The sequence below is a fragment of the Chiloscyllium punctatum genome, chromosome 20 (genome assembly GCF_047496795.1).
Source record: "Chiloscyllium punctatum isolate Juve2018m chromosome 20, sChiPun1.3, whole genome shotgun sequence".
Classification (NCBI taxonomy): domain Eukaryota; kingdom Metazoa; phylum Chordata; class Chondrichthyes; order Orectolobiformes; family Hemiscylliidae; genus Chiloscyllium; species Chiloscyllium punctatum.
In genome coordinates, this window is record NC_092758.1 from 70,967,948 (window position 1) to 70,981,023 (window position 13,076).

At 42.2% G+C, this 13,076-nt stretch overlaps 1 protein-coding gene across 2 annotated transcripts in view; it reads left to right on the plus strand.

Moving 5' to 3' along the window:
• ssbp1 (single-stranded DNA binding protein 1) overlaps positions 1-13,076 on the plus strand; it is a 51,926-nt gene that overhangs the window by 23,563 nt on the left and 15,287 nt on the right. For both annotated transcript variants that reach the window (XM_072591044.1, XM_072591045.1), the window contains 3 exons: positions 283-327; positions 1,305-1,365; positions 5,270-5,410. In XM_072591044.1, coding sequence (XP_072447145.1) covers positions 283-327; positions 1,305-1,365; positions 5,270-5,410 — 247 coding nt within the window. The remainder of the gene's footprint in view (positions 1-282; positions 328-1,304; positions 1,366-5,269; positions 5,411-13,076) is intronic.

Below are 13,076 nucleotides of genomic sequence, written 5' to 3' on the forward strand. Positions count from 1 at the left end.
AGCCTTTTGTGATTGATAGTTTGAGCGGCTGAAATTGAATCCGTAAGAGAAGGTACGTTGCTTTAATGAGGCATTGTAAGGCTCCCTTTGTCCATTTAAAGACAGATTAGCTTCCTTTACAAAACATGTATATTATAACTACACCATCATCCTTGTTCATGATGTTCAAGATCATGTATTTAATACGAGGTTTTATTTGAGCATTTTACATGGTGGAAATGTCTTTGTAATTCATTTATACCATTGTGTCTTAACAATGTGCTTTCTTTAAAACTTCTTCAGGGACAAGCAGCACACCAGATGATGTTAAGAGGATCTATCTTCAAAGTGAGCTCATCATTTAATTAATTATTCATTATGACTTCTTTGGGTTTGATTATGCCAGATAGTTTGGATCAAAGTCTGTCTTCTGATTGTTTATTTGTGTCTTGGCACAGTGGAGAGATTGTATTGATCAGTCCATCAGCTGAGGTAACAGTGAGGCTTACTGAAGGCAGTTTATTGGGCGTGAAGTGTATTGACTTTCATAAGGTGCTCAGTAAAGTGCCACATCATAAACTTGCTAGAATAATTGAAGCCTGTGCAATAACAAGGAATTGGTCCAAGCCACTAAAATGAGAGAAATATGAAGGCTGTGGGAAAGGGCAGGTGATTGGGAGTAACTGAGTTGATCTTGCAGGTGGACAGCATGGATGGAGTGAATGGCCACTTGCTGTATTATAACCATTCTTAGACAGTTGGTTAACAGCCTGTCAGTCAGGCATTTCAGCCCTTGATATCGGATTACATTATGAAATGGTGTTCCTCCTCACTGGGAATCCAGTCCATTCCCAGAGTTGTCACAAAAGTTATGATTTCATCAAACTATACAAAATGTCCCCAATTTAGCTGTCAGTTTAAACAAAGTCCCTCTGATTGAACAATGCAGCCATATAAGCAACACTTAGGATGAATTTCAGTAATTTGCTTTTAAAAATGCAGCAATCCCATCACACTGCTTGGTTTCCATACTTCAGTCCACAATCAAAAATACAGAAAAGTAAAAAGATATGATACTTCCCACCATTCAGTGAGGCTAGTCTGACTGTTCTCCTGGCTCAGGACATGTTAGTCTGAGTGTATGATTTTATACTGCTGTGTTAGACTGACTGTTCAGGATTAGTCTGGTTGGACCACCTGTTCGGGATCAGACTGGTTGGTCTGACTGCCTGTTCAGCATTATACTTGTCGGTCTGATTGCAGGTTCATGATTGGACCTCAACTGTTTGATTCTCTATATGATGGTTATGTTGATATTCCTTCAGGTAATCCATCAGCAAGTGAGACATCGAGTCACTGATGCCTCTTCTCTTATATTGGAGAGATGTAAGTACACTGATTTTCTTTTACTCAATATTTAATTTGCATTCAGACCTGCTTCCACTACCCTCTCCCTCCCTCCATTCCCCCCAACTACCCCTCTCTCCACCCTCTCCCCTACCCCTCTATAGTTCCACCCTCTCTGCTAGGTGATATAGAATGTGCTTACCATTGAAGTGGAGGTGCCGGTATTGGACTGGGGTGGATAAAGTTAAAAATCACTCAGCACTAGGTTATAGTGCAACAGGGTTATTTGAAAGTACAAGCTTTCAGAGCGCTGCTTCTCCGTCAGATAGCTAGTGTGCAGGATGATAGGACACAGAATTTATAAGTAATAGATCAACTGATGCAATGTTTTAGACAAACCCAGGTAGCTGTTAAGTCTTTAATCACTTAGAATGGGGATGCAGGTTTCAATGGATTCATATGTAAACCACAGAATTTCTTTCAAGTCACTGCCCCAAGATAACTTTTTAAGTTCTATCAGTGGTGACGTCTTAGTTCAGACAATGCATTAAAGATGTGAGGTTAGAGTCTGCCTGTATCCCAACCTGGAGTCAGACTGGTTTTATTTCCAAAGTAAGAATTCATAAAATCCCACACAGACTGATTGCCTACAGATTGTGTGCTTTTTGAACAAAATAGAATTTATCTGCAAATACAAATTCACCCCATAGACTTTTATATGTGTGTGTGTGTGTATGAGAGAGAGAGAGAGAGAGAGAGAGAGTCTCTGCGAGAGTGTGGGTGTGTAAGTGTGTGTAGTGCAGTAGAGTCACTTATAGTGTGATATGAACCCAAGATCCCAGTTGAGGCCATCCTCATGGGTACTGAACTTGGCAACCCTGCGTTGTTGCATATCCCAAAGTCCACCTTGGAGGACAGTCACCTGAAGATCCAAGGCCAAATGTCCTTGACCACTATTTTGTTCGAAACACACACAGTCGGGAGGCAATCAGTCAATGTGACATTTATAAATTCCTACTTTGGAAATAAATCCAGCCTGATTCCAGATTAGGATACAGACAGACTCTAACCTCACACCTTTAATACATTGACTAAGCTGAGATTTCACCTTCTTTACCCACTGTTAGAACCTTAAGTTATCTTGGAGCTGTGACTTGAAAGACATTCTGGGATTTACATATTAGTTAATCGAAACCTGCATCCCCATTCTAAGTGATTAAAGACTTAACAGCTGTCTAGTAAGATGCCAGTCAAATAGTTGAACAAACTGCATTTGGACAAATTTCTACCCACCTTTTTAAAAGTTGTTCATGGGATATAAGTGTTGCTGGCTAGACCAGCACTTATTGCACATCCTTAATTGCCTCGACAGAAATGTGTCAACCCAACTGCTGTGGGTCTTACACCATGTAGACTGGACTTGGTAAAGATGGCACATTTACTTTCCTAAAGGATGTTCGTGACCCAGATGTTTTTATGACAATTGACACTTGTTACATGTTGCTGTTTTGTCAGCTCTATTCCAGATTTCTGTTTAATTCAAATTTCACTATCTGTCATTGTGAGTCTAATGACAGTACCACTATGCTACCACCTACCCATCTGCTATTTCTCACTTAATAATTCCCAATATCTGTATATGAAATGGAATTCAATTTTGTAACATTGTGCATTTATGGTATCTCTGAAGTAAAGCTTACTGCAAATCCTCTTGCAAGGATGCCTACCTTGAAGTTCTCGTCCACTCTCCACAAGAATCTCAGTGAGTCTCTACTCTTTGCCACCTTCCCCCACCCTCACCCCTTCCCCATTTATCTCTCCACCCTGGAGGCTCCCTGCCTCCATTCCTGATGGAAGGCTTTTGCATGAAACGTCGATTTTCCTCCTTCTCGGGTGCTGCCTGACCTGCTGTGCTGTTCCAGCACCACTCTAATCTAGATAGCTGTCTAGGTTTGTTTAATACATGGCATCAGTTGTATCACACTTTGATCTTTTATTTACAAATTCTGTGTCCTATGTACCTGTCGCACTAGCTACCGGACGGAGGAACAGCACTTCAAAAGTTTGTATTTTCATATAACCCTGTTGCACTATAATCTGGTGTTGTATGATTTTTAACTCTTCCCGTTGGAGTCCTGCTGTCTGCTTTGTACCCATCAGGACAAAATTGTAAGATTATCAAATCTTAAACAGGAGCAACTATTCCAATTGCTCATGAAATGGGTACAATTGATTGAAAAAATGCCTCTGATTTAAGCTGTTGCCATGCACAAAGCCCAAGAAACTATAATCCCTATTAACATTTCACAAAAGCACAATGCTTTGGGTTGGCAGTGGGCGAGAATCCATTTCGTACTGCTTGAGTATATCCTCTTGCCCCACCTGTTCGATCTTATTCTCCAATCCGATGCTTTGTGAAGGTGCCCCAGCTATGCCTGCCTCTTTGTCAGCTACATCAAACGGTTCCTCTTCAGTGCATACACAAGCACTGATGCCCAACACTTCTGCCGTTGCATCGATGTTGCATCCTGCACCCAGGCTAAACTAGAGCAGTTCGTCGACTTTGTCAACAACTTCCACCCACCCTTTAATTAATGTGGTATATCTCGGACATCTCCCTTCCCTTTCTTGACCTCTTGTTTCCATCTCCAGTGAATTACACAGACAGGCATCTACTATAAATCCACAGACTCCCTTAACTATTTGGACTACACCTCCTCCCACCTAGTATCCTGCAAGAACTCCATCCTATTTTCCCAATTCCTTTGTCTCTGTTGCGTCTGCTTTGCCAAGGAGACATTTCACGCCAAAGCATCCCAGATGTCCACCTATTTTCGACAACGTGCTTTCTTCCCTCTGTCATCCAGACAGCCTCCACTACACCGTCTCCATTCCCCGTACCACTGCTCTAAACCACCCCCACTCCGAATGCAGTGAAGACAGGATTCTTCTTGTCCATCAGTTCTTCCACTCCATCAGTCTCTACATCCAACAGATCCTTTGTACTGTCATCCTCTGCATCCGTAAGCACTTCCACAAACTCCAACTAGACCACATGGCCAAGTACATCTTCGCCTCCCCTTTCTGCCTTCCGCTAGCATTGTGCCCTTTGTCACTGCTTGGTTCATGCCACTCTCCCCAGCAACCCTGCCAACATAAAAAAATGCAAAACCTGCCAGCACACCACCCCTGTCACCTCCATTCAGGGTCGCAAACAGTTCTTCCAGGTGCGACAGAGGTTCATCTGCCAATCTACTTTACTGTATCTGGTGCTCCCAAACTGGTCTTCTCTACATCGGGGAGACAAAACATAAACTCGGCATGTTTCGCTGAGCATCTCAGCCGGGTCCACAGGGGCTGACCGAACCTCCCAGTTACTGACCATTTCAATTCCCCTTCCCATTTCCTCTCAGACATGACATCCTCCATTGGCACAATGAATGAGACCTCAAATTGGAGGAACAACACCTCATCTTCAGTCTGGGCAGTCTACAGCCTGTAGGACTAAACATTGAGTTCTCCAATTTCAAATAACCTCCTTTTCCATCTCTGACACCCTTCCCATCTCCTCCCCCTCCCTTTCACTCCTCTGACCGACCCTTCCTTCCAGCCACCAAACGGATTAATTCCTTCCATCAACCAACCAGGTCGTACCTTCTACCTGTGTTTATCTGTCATTACCTCACCATTCTGCCCCTCTCCCACCCTCTTTTTTTTTTCCCCCACCACCTTTTTATCTGCAGGTCTCCTTACACCCCTCCACCCCCAGATCTGATGAAGGGTTATACCTGAAACGTTAATTTCTCGATCTCCTAATGCTACCTGGCATGCTGTGTTCTTCCAACCTCCTGCTTGTCTACTTGTGAAGATATTACCATGTGGTTTCTGATGCAGACTGGGATTGCTTAGAGTGTTGGCATTCTGCATGTTTCTTTCTCTCCAGCCCTGAACCGGGTTCAGCTGCTCGGCCGAGTTGGGCAGGACCCTGTGATGCGACAGGTGGATGGCAAGAATCCTGTGACAATTTTCTCCTTGGCAACCAATGAAATGTGGCGGTCAGGGGACAGTGATACATTTGCATCAGGTAATGGTACTGGACAGCAAAGACCTAGCAATGCTGTCTGAATATATGCTGCTGAGAAGTTATTTGAAGTTTTATTTATTCCAATGCTGTGAGCGTCTCTAGCCCAGCATCATTGCAAATCACTAACTGCCCTTGAGAAGATACTACAGTGAGTTTCACAGTGTCCAACTTGTGAATCTCAGTGGCCAACCATCATAACATGTTATTTCACTGGATTTGTTAAAATATCGGAAAAATATTAACCTCTTAGCACACGCTTTTCTCCACCATGTTTCATGTCCCTTTTTCAAGTTACCCTCATCTTTCTTGATTAGTGATTTCCATTCTATGTACATGCTCATGTCAGTACTTCAGACTAGAATTACATTCTTGCATCAGTGATTGAATTCTGGTGCATTATTTTACAAAACAAGTATACATTCATGACATGTGGGCATTGTTGGTGTGATCTGTGTTTATTGCCCATTCCTAATTGCCCAGAGGGCAGTCAAGAGTCAATCGCATTGATGTCACATGTAGGCCAGACTGAGTTATGGTGGCAGTTTCTTTCCCTAATGGACATTAGTAAACCAGATAGTTTTTTTTTTCCAACAATCAACAATAGTTCCATGGTCATCGTTAGATCTTTAATTGCAGATTTTAATTGAATTAAATTCCACTACCTGTCATGACAGGATTTTAAACTGAGTTCCCAAGGCAGTGAAGAAGGCATATGGGATATTTACGTTCATTAGCTGAAGATAGAAAAACTGCACATACTGAAATCCAAGGTAGACCAGCAGGAGGCTGGAAGAACACAGTAAGCCATGCAGCATCAGGAGGTGGAGATGTTAACGTTTCAGGTGTAACCCTTCAGTTTGGGTATAGAGTGTAGCGGCTTGGAGATGTTGTCACAACTGTATAAAACATTGGTAAGGCCACAGATGGAGCATTATATGCAGTTCGGGGTCACCACACTATTGGAAAGGCATGATTACACTGGAGAAGGTACAGAGGAGTTATGAGAAGAGAGTGGATAGGCTGGATTTGTTTTCCTTGGAGCAAAAAAGGCAGATGTGCGGATTGAGATATATAAAATTATGAGGCATAGACAGAGTTAGTTGTGAGAATCTCTTCCCCATGTCTAAGACCAGAGTGCACGAGTTTAAGGTAAGGAGTAAATGGTTTAGAGGAGATCTGAGGAAATAATCTTTTCACCCAGAGGCTGGTAAATATATGGAAAGTGCTGCCAGAGAGGGTGGTGGAGGCAGATACTTTCGCAATATGTACGAAGCATCTGGGTGAATACTTAAAGTGCAACTAAATGGGATTAGAGTTTTGGTGTTTATTGGTCAGCATAGATATGGCGAGCCGAGGTTTCCATGTTGTTTAATGGAATTAAAAAAGCAATTGTCATTAATTGTCATTAAAATGGCAATTGTCATTAAAATACCACTTGGTTCACTAATGTCCATGAGGGAAGTATATCACAGGAGTTGTAATCTAATGCATGCTACATACCTATGGCCCTTTGGGTCATAGGGATTGATGGATAATTTGAGAGTTTCCAAAACATGAACCGCCTATAAAAATAGGAGGTGCTGGAGGTCTTAAAATATATAAAGAGTGATAAATCCCTAGGACTTTAATCATGTGCACCTTAGGTAATCATGGGAAGCTAGAGAAGAAATTACGGGACCACTGGCAGTGACATTTATATCATTGACAGCCATGAGTGAGGTGCCTGAAGTCTGGAGGATGGCTAATGTTTCTTCATTATTTAAGAAATGCTGCAAAGAAAGCCAGGGAGCTACACACTGGTGAGCCTAGTATGTCAGTAATGTAAGGGTTCTTACAGATAAGGCTGATGTACTCCGGGCATGTTTAAGAACATGGGATTGGGAATTAATAGCTATTACAGAAACTTAGCTGAGAGATGGTCAAGTCTGGCAGCTCAATGTTCCAGATTTTAGAAGCCATAGCAATGATAGGAAAGGAGGCAAGAAAAGTGGGAGTGGCGATTTTGATTTAAGGACAACATTACTGTGGTAACTCGAGATATTTCTGAAAAATGGTCCAGTGAAAATACAAGAGGGGGAGAAAAGAAATAAGAAAGGAATTGATGGGATTGTACTGTAGGCCCCTCTTCATAGTCAGCAGGAAATTGAGAAACAAATGGGCAGCATGGGTGGCTCAAGGGTTGGCTCTGCTGTCTCGCAACACCACAGACCTGGGTTCGATTCCCACCTCGGGCCACTCTGTGTGTGGAGTTTCCACATTCTCCCCATGTCTGTGTGGGTTTCTACCGGGTGCTCAGGATTACTCTCCTGTCTAAACCTGTGCAGATCAGGTAAATTGGCCATGCTAAATTGCCCATAGTGTTAGGTCCATTAGTCAGGAGTAAATATAGGGTAATAGGTAGCGGAATGGGTCTGGGTGGGTTACTCTTCGGAGGGTCGGTATGGACTTGTTGGACAAATAGCCTGTTTCTACACTGTAGGGAATTAATCTAATCGCTCTATGTAAGCATAATAAGGTTGTAATAATGGGGGGTTTTAATTTTCCACACATTGGCTGGGGTTACCATAGTGTTAAAAGTTTGGATGGTGAAGAATTTGTCAAATGAGTTCAAGAAAACTTTCTTTATCAAGATGTGGATGCTCCTGCTAGAGAAGGAGCAAACTAGACCTCCTTTTGTGCAATAAGGCAGGGCAGGTGACTGAAGTAAAGTTGGGAGAACACTTTGGGTCTAGTGAACATAATTCTATTAGTTTCTAAATGGCTATGGAAAAGGATTAGCTTTCCATAAGAGTTAAAGTTTTTAATTGGAGTAAGACAGATTTTAATGGTATGAGTCAAGAACGTTCAAATGTTGTTTGGAATAGACTGTTCACTGGTAAAAGGACATCTGACATATGGGAGGCTTTCAGGAATGTGATAACGAGAATTCAGAAGTATTATTAAATTAGATTAGATTAGATTACTTACAGTGTGGAACCAGGCCCTTCGACCCAACAAGTCCACACCGCCCCGCCGAAGCGCAACCCACCCATACCCCTACATCTACCCCTTACCTAACACTACGGGCAATTTAGCATGGCCAATTCACCTGACCTGCACATCTTTGGAGTGTGGGAGGAAACCGGAGCACCCGGAGGAAACCCACGCAGACACGGGGAGAATGTCCTGTTAGAATGAAGGTTAAGGCTGCTCCGAATAAGGAACAATTAATGAATAAAGACATTGATGTTCTCGTCAAGAATAAAAGAGAATCTTATTTTTGATATAGGCAACTTAGTTCAGTTGAATGTCTTAATCAAATAAACGGTGTAGGGGCATTCATAAGAAGGAACTCAGGAAGCCAAAGAGGAAATGTGAGATAGCATTGACAGATAAGATCAAGGATAATCCAAAGCGATTCTACTAATACATTAAGAGCAAGAAGGTAACTAGAGAAAAGGCAGGGCTCTTAAAGATCAAGGAGATCGTCTTTGTGTTGAACCCGAGGAGATGGGAGAGGTAGTAAATGAATATTTTGCATCAGTTTTTATTGTGGAGAAAGAAATAGTGTCTAGAGAATGCAGAGGAATAAACTTTGATGCTTTAAAAACAATTTACATTGCAGAAGAGGACGTTCAAGAGGTTTAGGGAATACAAAAAGTAGATAAATTTCTGGGATTTGACCTAATGGATTCCAGGATATTGTGGGAAGTAAGGGAGGAAATTATGAGATCCCTTGCAGAAATATTTGCATCATCTGTAACTGCGGGTGAGGTGCCTAATGACTGGAGGATGGCTAATGTTGTATCTTTGTTTCAGAAAGGTTGTAAGGAGAAACTGGGGAACTATAACCTGTGAGTCTGACTTCAGTTGTGGGTAAATTGTTGAAGGTGTTATAAAATATAGGATTTATGGGCATTATAGAGAGGCAGAAATAATCAGCATGGTTTTGTACAAGGAAAATTGTGTCCCACAAACTTGATTGAATTTTTTGAGAACGATGCCAAAAAGGTGGCCACAGCAGTTGACCTTATTTATTTGAATCTTCATGAAGCCTTTGACAAGGTTCCGCACGGTAGACTAATTAGTAAAGTTAGGTCACGTGGGATTCAGGATGAGCTTGCCAATTTGGATACATAATTGTCTTAATGACAGGAGTAATGGTGGAGGGTTGCTTTTCGAACTGGACTCTGTGACCAGCAGTGTTCCATAGGGATCAGTTCTGGATCCTGTTTTGTTTGTCATTTATATAAAAGATTTGGGTGAGAATATAGAAGGCATAGTTAGTAAATTTGTGGGTAACACCAAAATTGGTAGTATAGTAGACAGTAAAGAAGGTTTTCTAAGATTACAGAGGAATCTTGATCAAACAGGTCAATGGGCTGAAAAATGGCAGATCGAGTTAAATCTGGATTAATGCGAAGTATTGCATTTTGGTACAACAAACAAGGGTACACTTAATAGTAGGGACTTGGGTAGTGTTGTCGAACAGAGGGACCTAGGGCGCAGGTACATTATTCTTTAAAGTTTGAGTCACATGCAGGCAGGATGGTGAAAAAGGCATTTGGCATGTATGCTTTCATCCCTCAGTCCTTGAGTATAGGAGTTGGGAAGTCATGTTGAGGTTATACAGGACATTGGTGAGACCTCTCCTGGAATACTGTGTCCAGTTCTGGACGTCCAGTTATAGGAAAGATGTTATTAAGCTGGGGTCCAAGGAGAGCTCGCCAAGTGGATTGGGAATTGGCTTAATGGTAGGAGACAGTGTGGTGGTAGTGCATTGTGGTTTAGACTGGAGACCTGCGACTAGTGGTGTGTTGCAAGGAACTATGTCTACTGCTGTTTATCATTTATATAAATGATTTGGATAAGAATATAGGAGACATGGTTAATAAGTTTGCAGATGGTACCAAAATTAGTGGTCAGTAAACAGTGAAGAATGTTATCTAAGAGTATAATGGAATCTTCATCAACTGGGCCAGTGACCAGGGGAATGACAGATTAAATTTAATTCAAATCAATGCAAGATGTTACATTTTGGTAAGTAAACCAAAGGCTGGATTCACACACTTAATGGTAGTGCCCTGAGGAGTGTTGTTGAACAAAGAGACCTAGGGATGCAAGTACATAGTTCCTTGAAAGTGATGTCCAAGCTTGAAAGCTTGGTGATGAAGGTATTTGGCACGCTTCCCTTCTCCAGCCAGACCATTGAGTAAAGGAGTTGGGACAACATGATAAGGCTTTCCAAGAAATTCGTAAGGGTCACATTTGAAGAACGATGTACAATTTGAGTCACCCTACTGTAGGAAGAATGTTATTAAACAGGAAAGGTTGCAAAAAGATTAACAAGGCAGGTTTGAGCTATAACAAGAGGCTTGATAGATTGGGACTTTTCTCCCTGGGGTGTAGATGGCTGAGGGGTGGCCTTTTGGGGTTTATAAAATAATGGGGGGCTTGAATTAGATGAATAGTCAAAGTCTTTTACCCAGAGGAGTCCAAAATCCAAAGGCATCGGCTTTGTGTGAGGGGAAAGATTTTAAACAGAACCTGAGGGGTAACTTTTTCACACACAGGGTGGTGCATAAATGTAATGAACTCCCGGAGGGTGTGGTAGAGATGGGTATAATTACAACTTTTGAAAGACCAAGGAAAGGAGTGCAGGAGAGCTGTTGTCAGCAAATGGTACAAAAGCATCAAACAGATGGCACTACTGAAAAGTGACTGAAGAGGATTCTGGGAGGAGGTGGTTCATATTCATAAAAGGGGAAATAGCTAAGGTCTTTTCCCTGGGGATGGGGTGTCCAAAACTAGAGGCATAGACTTAACATGAGAAGGGAAACATATAAAAGGGACCTAAGGGGCAACGTTTTCACGTAGAGGGTGGTGCGTGTGTGGAATGAGCTGCCAGAGGAAGTGATGGAGGTTGGTGCGATTACAGCATTTAAAAGGCTGGATTAGTATATGAATAGGAAGGTTTTAGAGTATGGGCCAAATGCTGGCAAATGGAATTTGTATAGGATATCTGATCAGCATGAACAAGTTGAACCAAAGGGTCTGTTTCCCTGTTGTATATCTCTGACTCTGAGTTAAAGTTCTAAATTGGGGCAAGACCCCAACTTTGATAGTCTTAGGAACTCTCAAAAATTGATTCGGAAGCTGTTAGCAAGCAAAGGGGTGTCTGATAAGTGGGAGCTTTTCAAAGGTCAGTTAATTGAGGGTTTAGGGTCAGCATATTCCTGTTGGAGTGAAGGGTAAGGCTGGCAGGAGTAGGGAACCCTGGATGTCTGAAGTTATTGAGGCTCTGCCCTTGAAAAAGAGCAAGGCGTATGACATGTATAGGCTGCTGAGATCAAGTGAATCCTTTGAGTATAGAGAATATCAGAGTACACTTAAGAGAGAAATCAGGAGGGTAAGAAGGGGACACAAAATGACATTGGCAGGTAAGGTAAAGGAGAATCCAAAGAGATTCTACAAATAATGAAGAATAAAAGAGTAACTAGCGAGAGAATAGAGCCTCTTAAAGAACAACAAGGTCATCTATGTGCAGAGCCACAAGAAATGAGTGTAATCCTAAATGAATATTTCTTGTCTGTATTTATCATTGTGAAACGTATGGATGTGAGAGAACTAGGGAAAATAGATAGTGACACTCTTGAAGAGTGTCCACATTACAGAAGAGGAGATGCTGGAAGTCCTAAACTGCATTCATGTAGATAAATCTCTGGGACCTGATGAACTGTATACCAGGATGTTTTGGGAAGCTAGAGAGGAAGTTGCGGGGCCCCAGGGGAGACATTTGTGTCATCAACAGCCATGGGTGAAGTATGCAAAGACTTATGTTGTGCCATTATTTAAGAAAGGCTGCAGGGAAATGCCTGGGAAATACAAACCTGTGAGCGTAATTAAGAGATTCTAAGAGGCAGGATCTACGAGCATTTGGAGAGGCAAGGACTCATTTGGGATAGTCAGCATGGCTATCACAAACTTGATGAGGTGGAGTCAATGGATAGAAGGTTGGTTTGCGTGATGGACTGGGCTGTGTTCACAATTCTCTGTAGTTTCTTACAGTCTTGGGAAGGAGCAGTTGCCTTACCATGTTGTGATAGTTCCAGGTAGGATGCTTTTTATGATACGTCTATAAAAATTGTTAAATCCTTGTGGACATTATGAATTTCCTTAACTTCCTGAGGAAGTAGAGATGTTGATAATTATATCAACGTGAGTGGACCTGGACAGATTGGTGATCATCACTCCCAGGAACTTGACACTCTTAACTATCTCCGCTTCAGCACCAATGATGTGGTTGGGGCGTGCCCTCCTCTCCACATTCTGAAGTCAATGACCAGCTTCTTTTGCTGATGTTGACCAAGAAGTTGTCTTTATGCCACTAAGCATTCAACCTCTTTTCTGCATTCTATCACGTCATTGTTTGAGATCCAACCTACAGTGGTGGTGTCGCCAGCAAACTTGTAAATGGAGTTGGTGTAGAATATGGCCACAATGTCATGAAGTGTCTGAAGAATATAGTGGGGGGCTGGATACACAGTCTTGCAGGGTACCACTGTTAAGGATTATGGTGGAGGTGGTGTTGCAGCCTATTCTCACTGATTGCAGTCTATGGGTCAGGAAATCGAGGAGCCACTTCCGGGGGCGGGGGGGAGCAAAACCTCGGTCTTGGAGTTTAGAG